Genomic DNA, 27,537 nt, shown 5'->3' with positions numbered 1-27,537 from the left:
TTCCTCTCAGCTCCCACAGCCTTTCATGACACTCCGACTCCAGGCGGTAACCCAAAGGGAAGGCAGCCCTAACTGTGCACCTGCACATCTGTCTCCATCACCAGTTATGAACTACTTGGGGCGGACACTTTCGGGGGCATCTCTTAACCTCTGCATCTAGAGCTCACCACCTGGGGGCACTTCACACTCACTGAATTAAAAGAAAAGTAATTGATAGCGTGCTGAGGCCGTTGTTCAAATTCCAAGGAATAGGAGAAAGTCCATGTTCACATATTTAATGTAAGCATGTATCGGTGCCTTCGTGCTGTCCCTGAAGGATGCCCAGCTTGTCCCTCTCCCAAGGTCTTTGCATTGCTGCCCTTCTGCGTGGAATGCTCTTCCCCAGGATGTTTACACGACTACCACCTTCCACTTGTGTGGCTCTCAGCTTGAAGGCTACCCCCAGAGAGAAGGCCCCTCCAGCCACCTCCTTGGCAATGCCCGGTCATAGCATTCATTATAGCATACAATTCCATAATCACCTAAAATTAACTCATTTATTTGTATTTAAGAATAAACATATAAATATTATGTAGTAGCATCCCCAGAACCTAGAACAATGCCTGCCACATAATAGAAATGTAAGAAATAAATTCGTGACTGCCTGATACATAACAGGCGCAGGAGATTTTAGAAAATGGATAATTGGCCCTGACAGGTTCTTGAGAAGTTTATTTGATCAGAAATGGAGCCCCGCCAGTGTGGCTCAGTGGTTGAGCGTCTACCTATGAATCAGGAGGACATGGTTCAATTCCTGGCCAGGGCACATGCCTGGGTTGTGGGCTCAGTCCCCAGTAGAGAGCGTGCAGGAGGCAGCAGATCAATGATTCTCTCTCATTGATGTTTCTATCTCTCCCTCTTCCTTCCTCTCTGAAATCAATACAAATTTTTTTTAAGTGGATATCTTTGGACTGCTTTTAAGATTTTTCTATGGCTGTGGTCAACAACTAGTAAAATCTGCCTCTTTCTAGGCTAAAGTTATCTGTTATATTCCATAATTCTGGAGCCTCACTGGTCATTTAATCATGTGTTAGAAAAGATTTAACCTTATCTCCTAAGTCAAGTCTGGTTTTGTCTGTAGGTGGTACTACCTTTGCTCCCTCTAGTTATGGAGTCGGGGTCACATCCTCCCAGGTGGGACTCTGGTTCAGTGAATCGTTTCATTAAAGGATGCCCCTCTCCCCCCTCCTGATCCCTACACCTCCACTGAGGTCATTAGCGTGCTAGGTGGGAAGGAGGCGTGAGATTGGAGATGAGGGTGAATGCACTGCAGTGGGGATTTGAGGAGGCACAAGGCACCAGGCAGTTCAAGGACAGGGTGGGCCTAATAAGTAGGACAGCCCTGGCTGCTGTGGCTCGGTTGGTTGGGCTTTGTCCCATACACCGAAAGGTCACCAGTTTGATTCCCGGTCAGGGCACATGCCCCAGACTGCAGGTTCCATCCCTGGTTGGAGGCAACTGATATTTCTCTCTCATCTCTCTCTCTCTCTCTCTCTTTCTCTCTCTTTCTCTCTCTCTCTCTCTCTCTCTCTCTCTCTCTCTCTCTCTCTCTCTCTCTCTCTTTCTCTCTCTCATCAATAAAAACATTTTTTTTAAAGAACTAGGACAAAGGGCAACAAAAAAGCAAAGTGGAAAGACCTCAGAAATCACATGGACCACCTTTGATCATCAGTCCAGGGTCAGATTTGCCCAGAATTGGTCTGGAATGATGCACTTTCTTTAACTTGGCAAGAAACCTTCATGACTGTGGAGGAAGAAGGTGGCTTAAAATGGCAATTTTTGTCCTGGAATGTGAACTTCTTACCTGACAAGGAATAGTCTGCTCCTTCAGCTCCAAAAAACGTTATACTCTCTGTAGCCCAGGGACCATGCTGCCTTCCCCTTCACCTGCTGCAGGAAGCCAGGGCATGGTGTAAGCCGAGGTTTGGCCCTGCCTGCTGAGCAAATGTTCTCTGGAAGTGGTTTGACTCTGTCTACCCACACGTGCACGTGGCTTCCAGCAGTGGCCCTTCAGTTTTCATGTGCAGAGGGGTTGGTAAAAATGCTGATCCTCCCTCCGAGGTTCTGGGTCAGTAGATTTGATGCTGCATCCAGGTATCTGCTTTTAATCTAACCTCACAGTGATTCTGATAATGAGGATTTGTGGAACACTCTTTTACAGAATAATAGTAATAATAATAATCCTATCTAATAAAGATGGAATATGCTAATTGACCCTCATGCCGTCGCAAAGATGGCGGTGCCCACAGCCAATAGGGAGGGAATATGCTAATTGACTGCCCTGCCCTCAAAGATGGTGGTGCCCACAGCCACAAGATGGCGGCGCCCAGCCGCTCAGGGCCATGCAAGGCTCAGGTAACCAGGGCTGGCCGAGGCTTACGCTGCCGGCAGTGGCAGCAGCAGAGGTGTGATGGGGCGTCGCCTTCCCCTGATCACTGGGTCGCCTCCCGCCCTGATGGCTCCCAGACTGTGAGAGGGGGCAGGCTGGGCTGAGGGACCTCCCCACAGTGCATGAATTTTCATGCACCGGGCCTCTAGTAGTAATAATAATAGTTAACATCTATTAAGTATTGGCTATGAGCTAGAGATTGTGCTAATACTTTATGTGTGTTATCTTAATCCTCACCACAGTTCACCAGATAATCAGGCACTATTATTACATGAGGAAACAGACTGAGCTGTAATTTGTAAGCGGTGAATCTTGGACTTAAATCCAAAGGTCTTTGACTTCAAAGCCCATGTTCTTTCATTGGGCTAGGAATATTTTTTTAAATCTTAAGTTATTTGTAGGATTCCCAGTGTGGTCCTCAAAGCGTGCATCTCCTGGGAACTTGTCAGAAGTGTAGAATCTCAGGCCCTGCCCCAGACTCTGTGAAACAGAATTTGAATTCTAACAAGATCCCCAGGTGATGTCCATACTCACTAAAGTTTGAGAAGCACTGTTCTAATATGTTTTACTTATTCATTTCTACCCCATGCCAAAATAAATTAGAAGAACAGTTGCCTATTACGCGTATCATGAAAATACCTTATATCTTGAGCAATGTGATTCAGATTGGTTTATGTGCTTTAATTAATCCATTTAACTAGACTTAGCTGAACTAATTTTATTACTTCTCATCCAGGCTCTTACAATTAATTTCTATTAGAGGCCCAATGCATGAAGATTCGTGCAAGAATGGACCTTCCTTCCCCTGGCTGCTGGCACCGCCTTCGCTCCGGCCCAGAGCTGCCTTTCCGCCTTCCCATGCTGCCCAGAGGCCCGGAGTGGCTGGGGTGGTGTGGAACGCCTGTGTTGTCACCATGGTGACGACGCATGCGTCCCACCCCCACCCCCGGCCGCTCGGCGCCTGCATATGCAAATTAACCAGCCTTCTTTGTTGGGTTAATTTGCATACTCACTCCTGATTGGCTGGTGGGTGTCACGAAGGTGTGCTCAATTTGCATCTTGCTCTTTTATTAGTGTAGATTTGATTTATCTACCTCCAATCTCTTCTATCTTCTATCCATTTTTGCAAAAAAAAATTTTTTTAAAGCTGTGAAACACCTTATTGAAACAAAATTTTGGGGAAGAATCTACAATAATAAGATAAAAGTACGGCTGCTCTAGTTGAAGCCGCCAAGACACAGGCCCTGAACCCCAGCATGAACCCCAGGGTTCTGTGGAGCGCAGGTGACCACCCTTGCTCTAGCAGTTCTCAAACATGGCATCACAGCTTTCATTACCAGTTTCAGAGCCCACTGCAAATAACTGAGTAATGACTGAGTACCAAGGGTTATGCTAAATTTGGTTTGAAATAACTTGGAGTGGATCCAAGTCATACCCATATTTGCATTTCATATTTTTTTCTTTTTCAAAAAATATTTTTATTGATTTCAGAAAGAAAGGGAGAGGGAAAGAGAGATAGAAACATCAATGATGAGAGAATCATTGATTGGCTGCCTTCTACATGCTCTCTACTGGGGATCAAGCCCACAACCACAACCAGGGCATGTGCTGACCGGGAATTGAACTGTGATCTCCTGGTTCATAGGTCGATGCTCAAACACTGAGCCATGCTGGCCAGGCTCAATATGCTTTCTTGAGGATGGAAGTCCCCATATCAGTTACACATGGAAAATGGGAAGAGGTCAACATGGATGTCACAGTGGGAAAAGGCTGAGCGTCGTGGATCTGGGCTGGCCTCGACGTTGCTTCCAGAGAGCATTTTCTGAAAAATATCCCCCTCTTTGCTTATAAACTCAGTGCTTCACAGCCTACAGAGTTAAGACCTATCTGCTTGCTTCTGTTTATCTCTCTCACCTCTTATCATTCCTCCCTAACCTCTCCAGGACTCCAGTCCCCTTGGACTTGAACACAGCTGACAGTCCGTGACTCCGCCTGCAAGTAGGACAAGGAACAGAAAAGTGGGTTCTGACCTTCAGTGCCCTCCTCCAGTCCTGCTGGGGGCCAGCTGTCCTTCCTGCTTTGGGCTCCTTGACACTCTTGGATACCCTCAGGGTTTGCTCCAGCTCATCCTTTTACATTTGTGGGTGAGCTTTAGAGATCTCATCTTACCCTTGGGCCCTGCGGGCCTGGAAAACAGTAGGACAGCAAGTGATTTCTTCCTTTCTTTAGGGTTCTTAGCTCCCTTTTTCTCTCTTTGCTTAAGGTGACACCGGAAACCCGCCTTTGGTAAAAGTAAAATACAGTGTGTTCCTCAGGACGCTCTAACTTAACATAAAGGTTTTCAAGTTCTAGCTTTTCTATAGCATAAGAATTATTTAACGTGATTCCCTAAAGAGGCAGCAGTACTTTGTCATGCAATCATTTTCCATTTGCATGCGATACACATCAGATATTTCCTTCTTCGCGCCAAATGCAGCGGGGCCCAGAGCCAGGCTGTTTAAGGGTAATCCATTAGTTTGGAAATAGGAAGTGACAAGAGGGAATTGATCTATTTCAATTTGCTCTCGCCAGAGATAGCTTTTATTTCTTTGCCCCATGGCCCCTTTCAATTTAGTGGATGTGTTTTCCAGAAAAATCCTTATCTTTTTCTTTTCCCAACTCAATGGGGAGCAAATTTTAGACTATTTTAAATCCCAAACGTAGACCTCTCCATCTTAGTCTCTACTTTCCTCTTATAACTAAATATGGAAATTAGGCAACCCGGATGTCTCTCTCACATTGCTCTCATCTCAGCATTATGCCCAACCTTCTTTATTCTCTGCTTTCCCCTCCCCCACAGAGATTTTAATTTTGTTAAAATGTTTTTACTGCGGCTGTGACTCAAGAGGCTCAGCTAGCTGCAGAAACACAATGTCACTTAATATTCCGCCCCAGAGCCCAGACAGTCTCCCATCAGGTCATTTGGAGCAGAGCTGTTGAGACTGCTTTATGACAATGATTGGCAACAACACCCTGCTGCTGCTGAAAAACAGACCGTGTAAAAAAATGAAAAAAACCCGCTAGTGTGGTCTGGGCAGTAATAACACTTTCAATACCAGAATACAGATCGGAGCCAGTTTAACAGAAGTGGATGTGGTCACCAGATGATGATATAACACTAAAGCCACACTCTTGATTCCCGCTGTGTTGGTTGGGTAAAACACATCCATTCATTGATCCGTCAGACCACTCATTCAACTGTATTCAATGTGGACCTATTTCAACATGGGGACTATGCAAAGGCAGTGCTTAGGACACAAAACAGCATTAGCAGAACTCCTGTTAGCCACAGGCCTGCAGTTCATGGGGAAGGCAGACTTCAAAACAATTATTTGTAGGTATGGCTGAGAACCGTAATGGAAACCAAAGAAGACAGCACGAACTCTAACAGGGAAACCAGAGGGAGCTATAGGGGCTCCCAGAGGAAGTGAGATTTGAAGTAAAAATTTAAGGGATGAATTGGATATTTCCAGATGAAGGAAAGGGGTGGATGTATTTCCGGCCAAAGAAACACATATTTGTAAAGCAAGAGACTGATGATAGCAGTGCCATTAACTAAGGCAAAGAAGAGGAGACACCAGTTTGCAATCGAGAGAATGGATTCTGCTTTACGTCATGTTTGTAGTATCTGCGGTGGGTTTGGGTCTCAGATTTGGGGCTAAAAATAGAGATTTGGGAGCCAGTGCCTACAGGTCATAGCTAAAGGCAGGTGAGTTAATGAAATCACTTAAGAATGTACTGAGTGACCATGTACAACTGAGCTGGGTAGGGCAGTTAGTTAGAGGGTTGTCCGAATACACCAAGGTTTCAGGTTCAATCCCTGGTCAGGGCCCATACAGGCATCAACCAATGAATGCATGAATAAGCAAAACGATGAAGCAATCTCTCTCTCTCTCTCTCCCTCCCTCTCTCTCTCTAAAATCAATAAATGTTAAAATAATTTAAAAAATAACACTTCCTAAATTCAAAAATGTTAATGCTTTTTCTACTTTGTATGGAGTGATGGAAATTTTTTATTTAAAAAGAATCCAAACCAATTAGTGGAATCTATTTTAATAAAACTTTTTTTTCCATCTCACTTTGGCTATTTATTGTGTTGTCTGGTTACTTAACACAAGGTAATTTTTCAGTTGGAAGCCTTGAAAAATATCACTGAAGATTGTTTTCACGTTTAGATCAAATAAATTCTTAGTTTAATATCCTGCTAGAGCTTTGTGGATATTGTTTTTTCCTTTTCAGTTTATCAGATGACAAATGCCTCCTGATCCCAGCCTTTGTTTGCCTCACAAAGATCCCTATGTGAAGTCCCCGGAAAACCTTCCATGCATCAAAAACACGTTGAAATTCAAGGAAGCCACAGACTTCTCAGGTTAGGTGGCAGTGACTGGAAAATTTAAAAATAGTCGAAAACAAGGATGGACCTGTTTAAAAGCAGGTTAGCAGAGAGCCCGGCCAGCATGGCTCAGTGGTTGAGCATCGACCTATGAACCAGGAGGTCATGGTTCTGGTCACGGTTCTATTCCCAATCAGGGCCCGGGTTGCCACTCAATCCCTAGTAGTGGGTGTGCAGGAGGCAACTGATCAATAATTCTCTCTCATCATTGATGTTCCCATCTCTCTCTTCCTCTCCCTGCCTCTCTGAAATTGATAAAAATGTTTTTAAAAAAACACTGCTTGATTTTTAAAAAAGATTAGCAGAGAAAAGATAAAAGAATCTTTCCATGTAAAGCACAAACTTATTGCTAGATTGTTGTGGGGCTATACGCTCCTCTGGTGCAGGGTTTTGAAGTAACAGGAAAAGGAGGACGTGGATTCAATCAAATTTCAACCGATGCCTTCTGACAGCGGAGTGACTGATTCGAGAGCAGCTGAGCTGGTCTGTTTCCAAAGATGCCTGAGTCTGAGAGCTGACGTGGGGAAAGGCAGGACACGGGAATCACAGCCTCAAAGAATACAGAAGAAGGTTTGGAAGTTAACAGCCACACACCAACCTTGAGATCCCAAGATCATTTCTGCACGGGAACTGGGTTCGTTTTAGGCACTATCTGTGTTCAGTAGCGGTAAGATCACTTCCAGGCATGGGAAGCTGGCCATACCTTGATGATGGATTAACCTGCTAACAACTGCTTCGTTTGTGCAACAACTTACGCAGCTCATTCTTCCCCTGGCCACACGAGCTTGGGGCCTCGACCCACGAACGGGGGTTTACGCTGATACCAGCAAAACAATAGCCTTTGACTCCCAATCACTGCCCGTAAAATTACTGAATAATTAATTTCAATTTCCCCCACTTGTTGAAAATAGTCTTTATTATTCGGGGACCCCTTTGGTTGCAACTTAAACCAGCCAGGTTAAAGGGGAAGGGGTATTAGCTCACATAGCCAGGAAGGTGAGGAGTGTTTTGGGGGAAGACCCAGCAGGGACTTGGTGAGCCTGCGTCTTCTCTCTGCACCTCTCACCTGCTTTAGAGAGGATTTTATTTCTGGCTTTATTCTCCTGGGTTGGGTGATTTCATAAAATGGAACCATAGTATCAGTTTCTGGGCTCTCATAAAACTCACACACACACACACACACGCACACGCACACGCACACACACAACACACACAAACACACACAAACACACACACACACACACACACGGAAGGGCCCTAAGTGGCCTGGGTTGGATCACTCTCTCCTCTGATCAGTTACTGAGCTGAGAATGTTGGTTCTTAGAGTCACATCATGGGCACAGTTTAACTTCCATAAATTCAACCATGGGAGTTAAATCAGAGAACGGCAAGAGGCAGACAATGGGTTTGGGCGATGCCAGCCGTTGGGTACACCTGAGTGCAATGTGAGCCCAGAGACGCGATGGCCGTTCCCGAGGCCCAGCTCAGCTCCCGGAGCTTGTCATGGCCTGAGAACCTGCAGCAAAGGCCCAGGGAGTCATTTCAGAGAGCACGGCCCCTACATGCAAGCTGGCCACTGCATCTGGCACTGAGCTGGAGAAGAACCTGCCGGCCCTAGCTGGCTTGGCTCAGTGGATAGAGCATCGGCCTACAGACTGAAGAAGAACCTGCCATTTGTCTCTATATGGGAGGGCGGAGGGGCGGAACAATGTTGTCGTGGCCTTCATGAAAAAAGATAATTATACTTTGGTGGGTGTTTAAAGGATTTTCAAGGATAGTTTTACCTGTATGTGAATTTCCCCTCACAAGCTGACATTAAAATCTACCGCCTGCCTAGGATTACTTGGAATTCTATGGCGATGGGTCCGGGGGTCATCCCTCCATCAGTCACTGACAACTCAGAAGCAGGGTCCTTTATGTGGGGAGTGGCGTCCCTTTGGAGCAAGTCAATTGAGGCCCACCACACTGGAGTGGCTGCAGGGACCTGAGGTGTTTCACGTGAGGCTGGAGTGCTTACCAACGTGCTCCTCCACTGGGACACCTTGGCGTCCACTCCCCTCCCGAGGTCCTCCCCGTGGCTCGCTTCCTGGCTTCCTAGAGCCGGGGCCACTCTGTTAGTGTCCAGTTTACATCCTGCATTCCCAAACGACGGCTGCCGTAGCGTCTGTGCATATCAGCATCTTCCTTCAGCTCACAAGCAACTGTGATGCAGCCTTAAACACACTTGGGACCGTGGCTCTCCTCTGCACCTGGAACCAGGCCAAGTTCCTCAGGGGACAGGCGGGCTTCGCAGCGTCCTCCTCACCAGTCCCGGGACACATCCCCAGCAAGCTGTGAGCTCCTCTTTCCCAGCTGGGAATCCCCTGCAGTTTACGGTGTGTTTCCTAACTTCCGGGAGATCTTAGTCCTGGAGGCCACTGCTTATTGTCTTTCTCCAGGTAAGGCTGCCAGGTGAAATATTTGGGACATTTATCTACTAAAATCCTTATTTACTGTTGGTCTGAAATTCAAATTTCACTGGGAAGGGAGTGGGAGAGAGGGCTAGAAACATCAATGATGAGAGAGAATCACTGACCAGCTGCCTCCTGCATGCACCCTACTGAGGATCAAGCCTGACCTTGACCTTCTGGTTCATGGGTCAGTGCTCAACCACTGAGCCACACCACCCAGCCTGTACTTTGCTTTTAATTTTTTTTCACTGCTGTTTGTACTACAGTGTAAAATTTTGATGTAACCACATCTACTGAGCTTCCCATCATGATTCCTTCTGCTACTTTTGTGCTTAGGAAGATTTTTCCTCTCCAAAGATGAGATAAATACTAGCCAATATTTTGTTGCATTCTCATGATTATAATGAACTCTTTAATCTACCTGCAATTTGATTTGGTATATGGTGTGCGACGAGGCTCTAAATGAACTTTCCTCCAAATAGCATATTTCCTGAGTGCTATGTTTCCGTCTCTCCTGTTATTCACTCTCTGGGTGGGCCAGGGTGAAAGACGGGAGTCAGTTGAGGAAGCTAAGTGGCCCAAGCAGTTCACCAACATCCCCACACCTGGAGAATGAGCTGTTTCCTAATCCCCAGGCCTTCTCCTAAGTGGTGACGGAGATCAGGAAGTAGAGGGGAGCAGGAGCATCTGCTTTCTTTACATTCACAGTAGCCACATCAGTAGGAGAGGAAACAGGCCTGCGGTCCCCAAGAAGCCCTCAGGGCTGCCTGTGAGGTGATCCTGCTGATTCACAAACCCCTTCCGACCCTTTCTGCTTCTGACTCCTCACCCATGGAACAAGGCACCTCCCACGTCCCTCTTCAGCCCTCGAGAGAGGCTAGCTGGATGAGGTGGTCTGCCTGCAATTACTGCTTATTTAATTGGATTGTGGATTTTAATATCATCAACACGGGGAGGGGACAGAGAGGAGAGGTGCCTGCAGCGCTGGGCTTCTGCTCACCCTCTCCGTCTGAGCTCTCGGTTATCTCACCCTGTGGCTGGGCAGCCTCCTCCTTATCGCGTCTGTCTCTCCACACGTCTCCCTGGATGGACTCACGTATGAAAGTAGCCTGGGTAGTATTAGTATGTTCCATTGTATGTCTGAATATGTTTCTTTCGCTTTCATAAGTCTAAATGAAAACTTATTTCGGGTATTTTCTTGGGCTTAGTGTTTTGGAAAATATGAGGTATGTTATTTTCCCATATGCCTGCCGAAGCACTGTCCGCTTTAGAAATTATGGTCTAATGGAGAAGAAATAAATTGGTGATTAAGAATGCAATGTGGCCAAAACCGGTTTGGCTCAGTGGATAGAGCGTCGGCCTGCGGACTGAGGGGTCCCGGGTTCGGTTCCGGTCAAGGGCATGTGCCTTGGTTGCGGGCACATCCCCAGTGGGGGGTGTGCAGGAGGCAGCTGATCGATGTTTCTCTCTCATCGACGTTTCTAGCTGTCTATCCCTCTCTCTTCCTCTCTGTAAAAAATAAAAAATAAAAAAAAGAATGCAATGTGTTGTGAATTTAGTCTTATTTTTCACATTCTCTGTCATTCTCAGGAGATTTGGGGTGGAGAAAATATAATCACCTGGGCTCAGTCCACTTCTGAGAAATGGAAGCCTCCCAGTCTCCTCTGGTGTCAGAAGAGGAGTAGGAACAAGTCCCCAAGAGGAAAAACTCGCTCTGGGGTGTTAGCTCCTCGCAGACTAACCCCTGATCCGGCTTTCATTGTGTGATCATTCCCGACAGCCAGAGGCCTCGCCAAGGGCTGGGTCTCCACGGCAGGCTGAGCCGGCCTCCCTCTGTAGATGGTGCGTCTAGTGGCGACCTACGGCGGTTGTCTCCGTCCCCAAGAACCCAGAATTTGATTTGTTGGGGAATAACATCTGTCTGAAGCAGAGAATCTCACCACTTTATTTCTTTTCAGTCCTTTAATCCCAATGCCGGAGTTATACTCGTCATAAATCTGTGACCACTGACATATCCTCTCCCCGTCTGCCAATAACTTCCAAAATACGCATTTTTTCCTACAGCGCCTCCTCTAAGCTGCGCTCTTCTTTAAGGACACATCGCTATTCACATGCAGCCGGGTACTGCGGGTTGGGTGGATGAAGCAGAGACTTCCCTGGGCCTCAGGTTCCTTGCATGTAAAAGTCAACCTAATAGTATCTCTCCCAGGGTTCTGCTGTGAGACTCAAAAGAATTAATGCATCTCATTCATTTGTGGATAATAAAGAACATTATAAACTGATGAACAAAAATAAATACAGAGGCAGAGAAGCATCGAACAGACTGTCAAACTACAGCGGGAAGGCTGGGAGTGTTGGGGTGGGGGCGGGGTAAGAGATCAACCGAAGGGCTTGTATGCGTGCATATAAGCATAACCAATGGACACAAGACACTGGGGGTGAGGGCATGTGCGGGGGGAGGGGCGGGGGGAAGGTCAAGGGGAAAAAAAGGAGACATATGTACTACTATTTGTAATACTATAAACAATAAAATAAAAGAATTAATGCGCTCGCATTTGCATAAGACCTGGCGCAAAACCCATCAGTAGGATTACTTCGAGTCTGAATATTAAAATATTATTTTATTAGTAAAATTTGTCTGCAAAGTAAAGCCAGATAGGGAGTGTGTTTTCCTACAGAGAACCGCTCTCTGGTCAGGCCGCCCTCCTGCTGTCAGGGCTGCAGGCTGTGAGCACGGCGAGCATGGCTTATGTGCGCGCACAGATAAGCTTTTTTCCGCTCTTTCCCGGGGTGCCTGGGTCTCCAGATTTCATTATCACAGAGGCAGAGCACATCAGAGAACCTGATCAGCAGCCAGGCACGGTTGTTCCTTCTGCTTGTCCTTTGTCAGGTCTTTGTTCCGCCCCTGGCTACACTCGAACAGAACCACTTACTGGTGATTAAAAGGAGGGACTCGGCGGCGAGGCGGGGCCTGCGGGGCGCGGGGGCGCAGCGATTGGGTTCGCCCTCGGGGGCTGCGCTCCGAGTGCCCGCCCGCGGGCGTCGGCCGCACCGGAGCCGCAGCCCGACCCGCCGCACCCGACGCCGCGGAGACGTCAGAGGCGCACGGCCGAGGCTTGCAGACAGACCGACGGACCGACGGACCGCGGCGGCGACCGAGGGACGGAGAGCAGCGCGCGCGCGGCTGCAGCGGAACAGACATCCACCGCGCGGGCAGGACCAGCCCGCCGGCTCCGACGACAGCGCCATGTCCGACGGCGACAACACCACCCTGCTCCTCGCCCCGTCCTCTCTGCAGCCGGACAACTACACGCTGCCCCCCAACGCCAGCGGCCTGAGCCCGGGCCCCGACTTCCCCGTCGCCCCCGCCTCCAGCGCCGCCCCCAGCCCCAGTCCCGGGCTCAGCCTCGGGCCGAGTCCCAGCGTCGGTTTCAGCCCCGGCGCCTCTCCCACCGCGGAGCCCACGGCCGGCGGCTTCGCGGGCGGCGCGGTCAGCGCGGGCGCTTCCCCGTTCCCTCGGCCCTGGGTCCCCCACGAGCCCGCGTTCTGGGACACGCCGCTGAGCCACGGGCTGAACGTGTTCGTGGGCGCCGCCCTGTGCATCACCATGCTGGGCCTGGGCTGCACCGTGGACGTGAACCACTTCGGCGCGCACGTCCGGCGGCCGGTGGGCGCGCTGCTGGCCGCGCTCTGCCAGTTCGGCCTCCTGCCGCTGCTGGCCTTCCTGCTGGCGCTCCTCTGCTCGCTGGACGAGGTGGCCGCCGTGGCCGTGCTCCTGTGCGGCTGCTGCCCCGGCGGCAACCTCTCCAACCTCATGTCCCTGCTGGTGGACGGCGACATGAACCTCAGGTACGGGGCTGGGTCCCTCGGGCAGCTTTCCCGTCCCACCAGCCGCGTCTCCAGCCCAGGGCCCCAGCCCGAGGACAGAGGACCGAGAGGCGGTGAGACTGAGGCATGGAGCGGGGAGGAGAGGGTGGAGGAAGATGTGGAAGTCAAGGCAGAGGTGTTGTGTGTGTGTGTGAGGGGGGTGGAGGGGTGGGGGGGGGGAGAGGTTTAGATCTAGACAGGGACGAGCTGAGCGGAGGGTCTGGGGGTTTCCTCCGCGGCGTCCTCCCCGTCCTCCCCGAGGGTTGGGCTGTCAGCGCAGGTCTTCGCCGCTGGAAGACAAAGAGAACTGGGAAGCCCGAGGCCAGGACTCCCCGAAAATGCACAACCAAATAGGGTGCTTGGTCCCAGGGAAGAGTAATCTCCTATAGAGGACAACGTAACCGAGTTCAATCCAACGTGTAGCAAGCAGCAGCTTTCCTGTGTCTAACGCGGTGCCTTGAAGGCTTAAAAAGGATGTTCCTTGCCCTCAAAGTCATCCGGACTACCCGGACTCTAGCCAGCGCCCTAGGCTGCACAGAGCCCGGGCAGCAGTGCCGAGGGCTTTTATTTTCCCCCGGTTCGTATTGCAGTTGGACTCGGACTTGCAGCTCTCTTGACACTCACCTGGGAAGAAGTAGGTTCTCCCCAGGCCTCAAGCTGGGAAAGAGCAGTCTCCCCCTTTCCCTTCGACCTCGACCCCGTGTTCAAGATAGACTCTATCTGATAGAGGGTTGCCCATGTGCAAGACGGGCCCTTTGGCCCGCAGCCCAGGCTGACTTCGGTTCCGTCCCTGTTCTGCAGCATCATCATGACCATCTCCTCCACGCTCCTGGCCCTGGCCCTGATGCCCCTGTGTCTGTGGATCTACAGCCGGGCCTGGATCAACACGCCCCTGGTGCAGCTGCTGCCCCTCGGGGCGGTCACCCTGACTCTCTGCAGCACTCTCATCCCCATCGGGCTGGGCGTCTTCATCCGCTACAAATACAACCGGGTGGCTGACTACATTGTGAAGGTGAGGTCCCTCCTCCTTCCCACACTCGGTAGGCTCGGAGTCCTTGGTCCTGAGCCGGGCGGGCGGGCGGAAATGCTAGGAAGTTTGGGAAAGAGGGGTGAGGAAGACAAGGATTCGGCAGGCCTGGCATGGATACACTTTTTTAAAAAAAGTTTATGCCCAAAGGTAACTTTCACCCTTTTGAATTTCAGAAATTATAGCTTTAAGACACAGCTCAGTTAAAAACAGCACAAGAGAACTCAGTACTCCTAGGAGGAAACAGATCATGTGGGAAATGGATGGCAGTGCATAAAATGGAAACATTTTTCATTAACCACTCATGTGTTACAAAACAAGGAGGTGAAATGAAATTATTTTAATAGAATTTGTACAGTACAGAAGAAATGCATTACTAATAGAATTTGTACTGTATTTTAGAAATGTGTTACTCTGTGTTTTAAAGGTGGAACTCTAATTCTGAGAAACTCTGTAGACAGTTGCTTTAAAATGTTTTATTAATTTTCTAAAAATAAGTTGATATTAATAAGACCAAAAGTAATTTAAAAATTACATCATGGCAATGTAACAGAATGCACAAAATATGAACTTTAAAGCACAAAAATAAAATTAGGTCATGGGTAAATAATACAGACTACATTGCCATTAAAAAATTTATGTTTTTCTCCTTCCTCATTGCAATCCTTCATGATTTCTAAAGGTAGTGAAAGCATGGGGATTTCTACTATTTTATGCAGTATTTCCAATACTGCTTTAAAAAAAAACCTGGTCCTTTTTGTAGCAGGAGAGATTTTGTAATAGGTGACTGGAGGAAATATTTACATATTTCTAGATTAAGCTTTCTTTGAAAACTGTAACAGTAGTAAATAAGAGTAAACAACGAACATCATTCTCATTTTAGGAGGTTGGTACCATACAGAACTAGTCATTGTAAAATGCACATGCAAATTCCTTTAGAGAGAGAAAACGAGTCTCTCCAATGTTTCAATTTAGGTTTAATAAGACAACTTTTGTGTTTTGCTTATATTAATTTATTTTCTAAAGTAATCTGTTTATACAGAGGGACTTTTATTAATATGAAATATAGAGGGTTCTTTTTAAAAAATATTTTTATTGATTTCAGAGAGGAAGGGAGAGGGAGAGAAAAATAGAAACATCAGTGATGAGAGAGAATCATTGATTGGCTGCCTCCTGCACGCCCCCTACTGGGGATGGAGCCTGCAACCCAGCATGTGCCCTTGACTGGAATCCAGCCGGGACCCTTCAATCCGAAGGCCGACGCTCTATCCACTGAGCCAAACCAGCTAGGGCTTCTAACAAAGCTTTAGATGTGGGCACATTTTGAAACTTATATTAAGTTTTGATTTATAAGTTTGGCTTCTGCCAATTGTACATTGGTGGCATGAGTATCTTATGTAATTATTATTCAGCATCCTCTAGGGTAGACTTTTAATCAGTCCAGACAAATTTTAACTACTTTTTAAGAGTATAAAGTACTATATATGCCAATCCCACACACCCCTAAGGGGTTTCCCTTCAAGACGTCCAGGGAACCAGAAACAACCATTTAGAAAAACAATCTAGCCCCCAATCTGAAGAACTAGGAGAGGAAAATCTTTTAAAATGTTTTTATTGATTTTAGATAGAGGAAGGGAGAGAAAGAAGCATCAATGAAAGAGAAACATCAATCGGCTGCCTCCTGCATGCCCCTACTGGGGGTCCAGCCTGAAACGGGGCATGTGCCCCTACTGGGAATCGAACCAACGACCTCCTGATTTTTGGGAAGACGCTCAACCAGCTGAGGCCACACTGACTGGGCATAGGAGAGGCATTTTTAGGTGTCTACCTTGCTATTTACAGTCTGTTTTACTTGAGGGCGTGAAATGTTTTACAAGAGGACACAATGTTTTTATAAGTGAGTTGTTTTATATTGAAAATCATTTACTATCCCTAGCTGGTTTGGCTCAGTGGATAGAGCGTCGGCCTGCGGACTGAAGGGTCCCAGGTTCGGTTCCAGTCAAGGGCACATGCCTGGGTTTTGGGCTCGATCCCGGGTGTGCAGGAGGCAGCCAGCCAGTCAATGATTCTCTCTCGTCATTGATGCTTCTCTCTCTCTCTCCCTCTCCCTTCTTCTCTGAAATCAATTTAAAAAAAATCATTTACTGTAATAACCTGGAAGCATCACTAGAAACTCACTGGTGGGAGGTTTCTCAGGAACAGATGAAAAAGGGGGAGCTGCAAATTTGCAATGACTACTTCACATCTAGTGTTTACATTTCCTCCCTTACGTAATCTGAGAGTTAATAATTGTTTTGATATTGCTAACAGTTCTCAGAGGTAGAAAGTATTTTGGAGGTGAGAAATATCACAACTTGGTTTCCAACATTGTAATAGCCTGTTACCTCATGTGTAAGAGCAGCACTAATTTCTTAGGGAAAAGATGGGGTCCTGTTCAGGGAAAGTAATGTCCATTTGTCCACTCTATTCGTCAGACCGACCACACCTGTGTATTGGGCTCCCTTCTAACTGCTCTGTTAGTGAGAGGCGCATTCACGAATCCAGCGTGTGCTCGGAACAGTAAAAACTCCAAAACAGAGTTATGCGATGGAGGCCGGAAGCCTGGAGACAGTGCTGGAGTAGGCTTCCCCGGGTAACTGTAGACTTCTGAAGGTGTTTGCAGGTGGAGTGGTCCGTGTTGCTTCGGAGGGCCTGTCCATGACAATGGCTTGTGGTTATAGAAGGCAGATTGTCACTAGATCACTAGACATAAGAACAGGCCTCCAGACCATCAGAGCTGTGCCACGTGGGTTTGGAGGCCTCCGGCCCAGCCATCTGCCCTTCTTCAGGAATACGCTGTCAAGGACTTGACCGCAAAGATCTCCATTTTGTGTGGGAGGTCAGACTAGATGGGTCTTTTCTTCCAAGTGCCTGGGAGTCCCTTGCCTGAATTCCCCTTCAACTGTCTTTTTTTTTTTTTAATGGCTTGTTTATCCATTTTCTGTCACCAGGTTTCCCTGTGGTCTCTGCTAGTGACACTGGTGGTCCTTTTCATAATGACCGGCACTATGTTAGGACCCGAACTGCTGGCGAGTATTCCTGCCACTGTTTACATGATAGCGATTTTTATGCCTCTAGCAGGCTACGCCTCAGGCTACGGCTTAGCCGCGCTCTTCCGTCTCCCGCCCAACTGCAAGAGGACTGTCTGCCTGGAAACGGGCAGCCAGAACGTGCAGCTCTGCACCGCCATCCTCAAACTGGCCTTCCCACCGCGACTCATAGGGAGCATGTACATGTTTCCCTTGCTCTATGCCCTTTTCCAGTCTGCAGAAGCGGGGATTTTTGTGCTAATATATAAAATGTACGGAAGTGAAATACTGCACAAGCAAGATCCTCTCGATGAGGATGAAGACACAGATATTTCTTACAAGAAACTGAAAGAAGAGGAGATGGCAGACACGTCCTACGGCACAGTGAACGCTGAGAGCTTAATGATGGTGGAAACCACTCAGACTGCTCTCTGAGCCTGGAGACGCAAGGAGATGTGTCTTGCTGAAGTTTAACTTCATGTTTATCGTCTGTGGTAGTGTATGTGGTTTACCTAAAGGATAGCAATTGGTTCACAATATCATACTTGTAACCGTTTTGAACTTCCCGCTGTAAGGCCGCCTTGGTATACTCACCAAGCGTTTCCACCAATTACAAGTCCGTGTCGTATTACAACTTGCACCTGGGACTGCACGCGCGCGTGAAGCCTGAACACGTGAAGGGTGTGCTCTGGTTTCAACCATTAACCAATTGCTATGACTGTCTCAGAAAACGGGGTTTGGGAAATGCAGGATTTTGGTGCACTATCTTATATGAGTAAAAACAAGCTATATTTGTAAAGCATCGTTGAGTTTAACGTAATTGTAAAGAAGAAAGTGTGCTAGCGTAACTTATGAATACTTGACAGTGTTGAAATTTGACCTGTATTTAGAAAAATCCCCAAGCAGGTCAATTAAACAATGACATATAGTATTTTAGTGTCAAACCTGTTTCAAATCAGAAAAAAAATACATTAACGTATTTGGTTACTTGATCTGGTATCTCTTGGTGATGAACAGACAACATTTTTCTGGTGGACAGAGTGCATTTTTTTTTTTCAATTGGGGACTGACTTGGCCTAATGCATTTATGTGAACACCCCCCTCTCCCCCAATTAATTTACTTCTCGGAGAGATGATTACATTAGGAAATTTGTAGAACTACTGTCTACCCCAAAGAATAGTCATTAGTACCTCAAGGTACTCAAGAGTTTGAGGTGGGGCGTGTGCGGGGGTGGGAGCACGAGCCCCAGGAGATGACAATTAGCCTGGACATGGGTGACCTGGAGCGCTTCCCACACGTAATGAAAGGCTTCATAAGGCAGACTTCTCGGAGCAGCCCCGAGAATAACCTATAACCTGCCGTCAGAGGTAAGCCAACCAGGCCTTCGCGTTTGCTCACTGGCAGGAGGCGGCAGCCTCGCCTCGGCTCCCGGGGTGCGGACCCCGAGGACAATCAAGGGATGGGGACCACCTGGCTCAGCGCATCCAGGTGGGAGTGCTCCTCCGCGAGGGCAAGTTCACCTAGAAACCAGGGCGTGTGCATCGCAAAGGAAGCCTCCTTCCAGAGCATCTAAGGGTGTCTGTGCGGACCTCCGGGGGGCGGGGACGCGGAGGCCGAGCGTGGCGGGAAGGCGCGGCGGGGGGGCGGGCTCCCGGCCGCCCCCGCACGGCCGCCTATTTAAGGCGCGGCGGCGGGCGGGAGCGGCCGGGGCCGCGCGCATGGCTTCCCTGGGGGACGAGGCGCTGGACGGCTACATGTACTCCGCGTGCGCCGCGTACCCGTACCCCTGCCTCTACCCGCCCGCCGCCAGGGGCAAGGGCCTGGCGGGCGGGGGCGGCTGGCGGCCGCGCGCCGGGGACCACCCTCCCGCCGCCTCCGCCTTGGCCGGGGCGGCCCCGCCGTCCCTCCCGGGCTACGGGCAGCTGATGGCCGCCGAGTACTTCGACAGCTTCCAGCGGGCACAGCTCATGGCGCTCCTGTCGCAGGTGGGCCCCGGCCTGGCTCCGCGGCCCCGCCGGGCAGGCAGCCGGGACGCGGCGGTGCAGGTGAACCCGCGCCGCGACGCGTCGGTGCAGTGCTCGCTCGGGCGGCGCACGCTGCCGCGCAGGCCCCGCGACGCCGGCGCCCCGGCCCCCGGCCCCGAGGACGCGGCGGGCGGCCCCGCCTCCCCGCAGCCCGCGCGCCCGGGGCCCGAGCCCGGCAGCCCCCCGGGCGGCGGCCCGCGCCTCCTGCGCTTCCCGCGCTCCGTCGCCGTGTACTCGCCCGTGGTCTCGCGCCGGGTCACCACCTTCCTGGAAGGCGCCGAGGCCGCGGCGCCGGCTGGAGAGCGGGGGCCGCCCCCTCCGAGGCCCCGCGGCCCCGAGCGGGGAGAGCGGGCGGCGAGGGCGGCGCCCGAGCGGCCGCAGGCCCAGGAGGAGGAGGAGGAGGAGGAGGAGGAGGCCGCCGAGGTGCGCGCCAGCTGGGAGCCGTCGGCGGACGCGCCGGGGCTGCCGTCGCGGGAGGCCCGGGGAGGCGAGGCCGCCCCGCGGAGCGCGTCCGGGAGCTCGGAGGAGCAGCCGCCGCCGGTGGGGGGCGCCCAGGACGGCGAGGGCGAGAGGTCGCCGCCGCGGAGCCCGGAGCCGGGCAAGGAGCGCCTGCGCTTCCAGGTGAGGCGGCGGGACGGGCGGCGGCGCGGGGACCCCGGGGTGCGTCTCCTCCTGGTTCTGCTCCGGGCGCGTGAAGGCGCCAGGCTTTCCTAGGCGCGGGGACGTCGGGGGCCTTTGCGCAGCCGCTGGCGCCACCCTCCTCCCAGAGTAAACCTCATTGTAGCCTGATTGTGATGGGAAATGCCAGCACCGAGGTTGGAGAGGGAGACGCCCCTTAAACGGTCGTATTCTGGGCGTATATGCTGTCCAAACGCCATTGTGAGCACGCTGTCCGGTGTGGACGATCTAGGTGGGTACTGGGAGGGGCATCAGAAAGTGGGCTTGCTGGCGGGAGAGCTGATTCCCAAGGATCCCACCCACTTTTCTTAATTTAATGGCAAAAGCCACAGCAGTCGACTACTGGGGTGCTGTTCACCTTGCCCCTGATTCTTGCTGGGTTTTCCAAAGCGTCCAGTGCAGGGCCTCCCTTAGGGTCTTTACTGGCTCCTAAAAAGCACCTCCCCTCAGAAACATAACCGTGCGGAAGCATTTGGGCTGTTGTGTATGGCAGGCCAGCGGGGCCAGTTCCCACTAGCTGAACCCCAAAGGTCTGGAGTGCACTGAGGACAGCTGTAACCCAGGGAAGTAGGAAGGCATGGTAGGTACAAGAGGCCACCCAGGGCTGTTGGAGCAGGGAGGGGTGGGGAGGAGAGGAGGAGTGAATCGAGAATTTATACACAGGCTATGTGCCATCTTTTATATATATATATATATATTTATTTCAGAGAGGAAGGGAGATGGAGAGAGAGACAAACATCAGTGATGGGAATCATTGATCGTTTGCCTCCCGTACACCCTTACTAGGGACTGCAACCCGGGCATGTGCCCTGACCGGGAATCGAACCATGACCTCCTAGTTCATAGACTCTCAACCCCTGAGGCACTAGGAGGCATCTTAATTCGTAACCTTCCCGGACTTCAGTTTGCTCACCTGTGAAATTGCCGAGCGCTCTCCCAAATGTCTTTCACTTTGAAAGGCCTGACTACAAAGACTTGTTTGCAACTGGTTTCTCCCTGGGAGGGAAGACAGCTTCAGAGTAAGGCCGTGGTACTTTTGTTCTTGTCACACATGAGCTATGGCTTACCCACCAGTTGGATTCCTACTCGACTGTTCGGGGGAATTGAACTAGCAGCCTAGAGAGCTTCATCTTGGGTGGACACCTGGAAGTACTTGAGGATTCGGAGTCTAACTCCTGTTCTTCAGTGTAACCACCCACGACTGTGTTCTAAAATCCCTATCCAATTGCAGAGGCCTCCGAAAGGGTCCCGAGGTGCAGAGAACCCTGGGTGTTTGGCTTTCCCCTTGCCTGCCTGAGGGAAAACACCGATTAGGATGTTTGTTAGTCTTGTCCATTAATTTGCTTTATGAACCCAGTTAACCTGGCACGTAAACTGTTTGCCTAACTGCTCAATTAGGCCATTCGCTCACCTCATTCCTTCCTAATTCGAACCTGCCCCTACTTTCCTCCACCATGTGAACGAAGCTGCCCATTTTAAGGATGAAATAGATCCTCCGCTTCTGAAATGAAGGGTAACAATTCAATGTCACGTTGGTTAAAACTCTGGCGTCCTTTTGTTCAGTTCCTGGAGCAGAAATACGGCTATTATCACTGTAAGGACTGCAACATCCGATGGGAGAGCGCCTATGTGTGGTGTGTGCAGGGCACCAACAAGGTAAGCACCCCCCACAGCTGGCCTCTGTCGGACAGGGGTGCCCAGAGGGGTTTGCTTTACGTTTGCTCTCTCTCGTCACAGGTTTACTTTAAGCAGTTCTGCAGGACTTGTCAGAAGTCTTACAACCCTTACCGAGTGGAGGCCATCACCTGTCAGGTAAGCCAAATGCTTGCGTTTTTGTCTGAACTGGGTAGTGGTAGAGGGTTTGGTGTAGTTTGTTGAATATAGTTCCTAAAAGAGGCTAGGTTCCCAGTGACCTCCAGGAGTTTGACAGCTTTTTTGGTAGGAGTTCGGAATAATACTCAACTGGTAAACAGGCCTCAGTGTCAGTTCCCTTCTGCCCTTGCAGATCTCGGTCATGGTAACCTCTTTAGAGACCAGTACCTCACTTGCAATATGGAAGAACATTTGCCTCACCTACTGCTCAGTCTAATGTAAGAGAAAGCAAACTCAAAAAAATAGGATACTGTTCTAACACGGGGTGGGAAAGGTTGCTGCTTGGCCCAGATGCTTCTTCTTCTTTTATTTATTTACTAGTGACCCGGTGCACGAAATTCGTGCACATTAAAAGGGGATTAATTAGAGGAAATAATTTAATATTGCTATTTGCCCTTTCTCTATAATAGAAGTGTCAGAGATGAAAGAAAATTAGTAAAATGTATATGAAAACCTTCCTCCTGTCAGAGTCTGGGGCACACCAGAGTCAAGTCCCCGCCCACCCACATGCACCTCAATATCGCATGAGACCCAGATCCGGCCAGACCCCCCCATTGGGCTAGATCCAGACCCGGCCAGTCCCACCCTTGTCAAGCCCTGCTGGACAGGGGGTGTAGCCTCAGGTCCCCTGGCCTGGTGCCAGGATGGGGTGTGTGGCCTGAGGTCCCCCAGCCCAGACCGGGGTGGGGGACGTGCCTTGAGGTCCTCCGTCAAGCCCCGCCAGGTGGGGAACATGGCCTGAGATCCCCTGTCAAGCCCTACTGGGTGGGGGGCATGGCCTGAGGTCCCCCGTCAAGCCCTACCAGGCAGGGGGGGCACAGCCTCAGGTCCCCTGGCCCAGCACCAGGAGGGGGGCGCAGCCTCAGGTCCCCCGTCAAGCCCTGCTGGGCAGGGCGCAGCCTGAGTTCCCCCGACCCAGCACTGGGGGTGCACCTTGAGGTCCCCCGTCAAGCCCTGCTGGGTGGGGGGCGCAGCCTCAGGTCCCCCGGCCTGGCACTGGGGCGGGGGGAGCAGCCTGAGGTCCCCTAGCCCAGCACCAGGATGGGAAGAGCACCTTGAGGTCCCCTGTCAAACCCCATGGGGGCGGGGGAGGGCGCAGCCTCAGTTCCCCTGGCCTGGCACTGGGGCGGGGGGTGCGGCCTGAAGTCCCCCAGCCTGACGCCAGGGTGGGAGGCGTAGCCTGAGGTCCCCTATCAAGCTCCATGGGGTGGGGGAAGGTGTAGCCTCAGGTCCCTGCTGATTGCTCATTAAGGCTACTTAAGGGAACTTGGCCTCAGCTGTGGGTGCAGCCATCTTTGTGATGGAGTGATGGTCAATTAGCATATTCCCTCTTTATTAGATAGGATTTTTTTTATCAGCCACCTTTTATTAGGTGTTACATTACAATATGAAAGGATTCAGAGGTGCTGGGCAAAGGTCATGGTCAGGAATGCGGAGTCCACACTGGGCCCTCTTCAGTGGTACTTGCCTCCTTGCTCATGTTTTAGTTCCTTATAAGAATGGCAGTAGTTGAAAAACACATAAGTTGCCAGCACCATAGAAACCCCAGCAGCGCCCCCTTTCTTCACATCGATGTACTTGTTGTAATACCTGTGGTAACCTCTTTGAAATGCTCTAGCAATGTCTTTAGGGGTGAAATCCCGCATCAGTATCCAGCTTGGCAGCTCCGCTATTTTGACTTCCATCAGTCTCTTCTCCTTCAATGGCACGACTGACGCCATCTTGGAGACCGGGGTGTCCGCTCTCCCAGATGCTTCTTATGAAGCACATACCCAAGTTAAAGCATCCTATCTAATAAGAGTAATATGCAGATTGACCATCACTGCAACACACAATATAGCTGCCCCTATGTGGTCAAAGATCCTGCCCCCATGTGGACACAAGATGGTCACCACAAGATGGCCAGAAGGGGAGGGCAGTTGGGAGGCACCAGGCCTGCAAGGGAGGGCAGTTGGAGGCGATCAACCCTGCAGGGGAGGGCAGTTAGGGGTGACCAGGCCAGCAGAGGAGGGAAGTTGGGGGCAAACAGGCTGGCTGGGGAGCAGTTAGGCATCAATCAGGCTGGCAGCGGAGTGGTTAGGGGGTGATCAGGCTGGCAGGCAGAAGTGGTTAGGGGCAATCAGGAAGGCAGGCAGGTGATCAGTTGGGAGCCAGCAGTCCTGGATTGTGAGAGGGCAGTCGGACATCCCTCGAGGGGTCCCAGATTGGAGAGGGTGCAGGCTGGGCTGAGGGACACGACCCCCTCCATGCACGAATTTCGTGCACCGGGCCTCTAGTTTAGTATAAGCATGGGATTAAACAAAAATTGACTTCAGAGAGGAAGGGAGAGAGAGAGGGGGAAACATTCATGATGAGAGGGAATCATTGATCAGTTGCCTCCTGCCCCCCCCACCCCCTTATTGGGGATTGAGCATGTGCCCTGACTGGGAATTGAACTGTGACCTCCTGGTTCATAGGTTGACGCTCAACCACTGACCCACACCGGCCGAGCTAAGCATGGGGTTTTAAAGTTCAGTCTCGCCTGAGAGCTTGCAAAAGGAGAATCATTTGTTTGGAAGGAAATCTAAGTCCCCCAGGAGTGTGGCAAACCGTTTAGACTCACTGAGGTCATGGCAGAGTCAGGTCAGGCTCTAAAGGAGGAGGTCTTAACGACCCTGCTGTTGGCCCAGCAGCTGCTGCTTGGCCTTCTGCCTCAGTGTGAGGTCACTTGCAGTGGGGTGGGGTGGGGAGGCCAGGCCATTGATGCCAGGCCTGAGCCATGGCTTGCTACTAGGCACTAGCCTCCCATATAAGCTTTCCTTGTTTTGCAGTACTTCTATTTTTATTTAAAAGTTCTTTTGTTTTTCATCTCCTCACCCCAGCTTGCTTATTCACCATTCAAGTGCAGGAAAAGACTTCCTGTAACAAAATTGTTTCAAAAGAAACAATTCCAGCCCTAGCTGGTTTGGCTCAGTGGATAGAGCATTGGCCTGCAGACTGAAGGGTCCCAGGTTCGATTCCGGCCAGGGGCACATGCCTTGGCTGCGGGCTCGATCCCCAGTAGGGAACGTGCTGGAGGCAGCCCATCAATGATTCTCATCATTGATGTTTCTCTCTCTCTCCCCCTTTCCCTTTCTCTCTGAAATCAATAAAGAAATATATTTAAAAAAAAAAACACACCCACACACACAAAACAAAAACAATTCCAAACTAAATCCTATGTGACATGGGACCACGACAAATGGTTAAGCACCTCTCTCTATTCATAACCCTGTCCTTGTTAGAAAGGATTCAGGCAAGATCAGCACAGGGCCTTGCTTAGAGTGCATTCAAGCAGCATTTGGGCGAGGAAAAAGCGTTGGAAGTTCTCGGAAGTCACCCAGGGTCTACCTTCTGAACGTACTTCTCATTTGATTTTTCAGAGTTGTAAACAGACTAGATGCTCCTGCTCAATAAAACTTCGCCACATTGACCCTAAACGGCCCCATCGACAAGATTTGTGTGGGAGATGCAAAGGCAAACGCCTGTCCTGTGACAGCACTTTCAGCTTCAAATATATCATTTAAATGAATGTAAAAAGCCAGTCCTCCCGACCGTGTGCTAGGGGAGCGGACAAGTGAGCTTTGCGTGCCCCTTCTCCTTTTTGCCTCCTCCTCGTGCAAGGCTGTGTTTCTTGACAAAGCCTTTAAATAAAAGTATTGCAAAACAATTGCATAAAATCGTGTCTTTTAAAATAAAGTTTTAGGAGAGCTTGTCCTGTGCTAACCGTCTGGGCCTGTCCTGTTTATTATTTGTTCACTAGAGGCCCGATGCACAAAATTCGTGCAAAGGTCTTGGCCGTGGCAGCCCTGGCTTGGTCCGGAAGGTCGTTCGGCTGTCCGGTCTAATTAGCATAGTACACTTTTATTATTATAGATTGCATATGGAGCAGCCAGGCTCTGAGGCATACTCATCACTGGAGAAAAATATAAGAGAGGCTCATAGATGTGAGACTTACTGCTTAATGTGCGTGTGTAGGGCTGAAGCGTCTAAGCAAGACATGAATAAAGAGAAGCCAACTAGCCATTGAATAAGCATGCTTCTGAAGGAGGTGGAGGCCGAGCCATCCTGATGTATGGGGCAATTTGGGGTGACCCTGAGTGGCTGGCTAGCTGTGGGTGGGAACTTCAGTGCATCCTGGCGCCCTCAGTCTAGTAGGTAACAAACTCGGGGGGTAGTAGCGGGAGAGAGGCATGCTGTGAACAAAACTGCGTTATTAATCATCAGTCTCACAGTTGGGGCTTGGAACAGGGTTGCTAAAGGCAGCTTAAGATGTTAAACTCATTAAATGGACTTCAGGTTTATAATGAGGCCTCCTAAGTGTCAAGGTTTTTTCAAGCGAGTTGATAAAGACAGCTTTAGCCTTTGTTTTTATTGACTTGCTGTTCTGTAACTGGAAAGTGTTTTCGCCACCTCTAACCTAAGGATTCTCTTCTAACTGCACCCCAGTCCCAGGAGAACACAAGGCCCGAGGCCCCGTTAAAGAGCTCTGGGGTGAGGGGTGGGGCGGCACTTCAGTTCGTGGCAGGGGATTCTAATGCCAACGGAATTGAGGGCTATTGACTTAAAGGTTACAGATGCCACATGATAGGAACCAGGTGCTAATTGTGCCTCTTTCCAATTTTCTAACCCGTTTAAGTTAACCCTTCCTACCTTAGAGGTGCTATAAAAATAAAAGCAGGCCTGTTAACATCTAGGATAAAAACCTAAAATGAGTTTGAGGTTTCTGGAGCCCGTAGAGCAGTGGTTCTCAACCTTTCTAATGCCGCAACCCTTTAATACAGTGCCTCATGTTGTGGTGACCCCCAGGTTGAGAACCCCCAGGTTGAGAACCGCTGCTGTAGAGCCTAAGACCATCGGAAAGCAGATATTTACATTACGATTCATTAACAGTAGCAAAATTACAGTTATGAAGTAGCAACGAAAATAATTTTATGGTTGGGGGTCACCACAACATGAGGAACTGTATTAAAGGGTCGCGGCATTAGGAAGGTTGAGAACCACTGCCTTAGAGCGATGGGAAAGGCCCTTTGCATCCTTATGGACTTAGGAAGGTGGCTTGTGAAAATGCAGATCCCCAGGCTTCTGCCCCCACAGAATCGCTCAAGCAGCATTTAACAAGCACCCCAGGTGTTGCTTATGGAATTGAAGTGAGGAAACCAGCAGTTGAGCCAGCTTTGCACTTACTGTGGAAAAACACGGGTGAGGCCTCTGCCCTTCCGGAGTTCCTAATGGAGGGGTAGAGGGCCATTCATTTTTGCATTAAAAAAAAAAAGAAAGTAAAATAGAAGTTCTGCCATGGTAATAAACAGGGGATCGGACTTGGACAGATTAGGGAGGGCTTGCTTTAAAAATGACACTTCGGCTGGTTTGGTTGAGCTGAATTAGGTGAAGGGAGGAAGGAAAAACTTCCCAGATTGAGCTAACATGTGCCCAGTGGCGGGAAAGCCAGGAGGCCTGTGGTAGAAGACTGTGGACAGGAATGGGCATGACAGTCGGAGACTGGCAGGCCCAGACTGGGAACACTTTTTTGACTTTGCTCAGGTACCTGTCATCGGTGAGAATCTACGGAAAGGTTTTAAAGCTATGGAGGGACAGTGACGAACAGATTCACCATTAAAAAGAAATAATCACTCTGGCTGTGTAATGCATGCCTATAAATCAGTAAGACG

General features: G+C 50.1%; 3 protein-coding genes across 3 annotated transcripts; 2 read left to right on the top strand and 1 right to left on the bottom strand.

Moving 5' to 3' along the window:
- Window positions 1-12,557: 12,557 nt before the first annotated feature.
- Window positions 12,558-17,707, top strand: SLC10A4 (solute carrier family 10 member 4; the record flags this gene model as incomplete). The annotated part of the gene is made up of 3 exons (XM_079778721.1): window positions 12,558-13,159; window positions 13,979-14,189; window positions 17,195-17,707. 3 exons carry the CDS (start codon window positions 12,558-12,560, stop codon window positions 17,705-17,707), a joined length of 1,326 nt encoding a protein of 441 aa, XP_079634847.1.
- Window positions 17,708-18,991: 1,284 nt separating this feature from the next.
- ZAR1 (zygote arrest 1) lies at window positions 18,992-25,705 on the top strand (the record flags this gene model as incomplete). Its single annotated transcript, XM_079779015.1, has 4 exons — window positions 18,992-19,918; window positions 21,539-21,631; window positions 21,713-21,787; window positions 25,249-25,705. 4 exons carry the CDS (start codon window positions 18,992-18,994, stop codon window positions 25,390-25,392), a joined length of 1,239 nt encoding a protein of 412 aa, XP_079635141.1. The 3' UTR covers window positions 25,393-25,705.
- LOC307104224 (ATP synthase subunit f, mitochondrial-like) lies at window positions 23,229-23,574 on the bottom strand. The gene has a single exon (XM_079779031.1). It carries the CDS (start codon window positions 23,566-23,568, stop codon window positions 23,302-23,304), a length of 267 nt encoding a protein of 88 aa, XP_079635157.1. The 5' UTR covers window positions 23,569-23,574; the 3' UTR covers window positions 23,229-23,301.
- Window positions 25,706-27,537: the final 1,832 nt, after the last annotated feature.

This window comes from Cnephaeus nilssonii, assembly GCF_951640355.1.
Source record: "Cnephaeus nilssonii genome assembly, chromosome: 1".
In the NCBI taxonomy this organism is placed as follows: domain Eukaryota; kingdom Metazoa; phylum Chordata; class Mammalia; order Chiroptera; family Vespertilionidae; genus Cnephaeus; species Cnephaeus nilssonii.
This window is presented reverse-complemented; position numbering and strand designations above follow the sequence as displayed.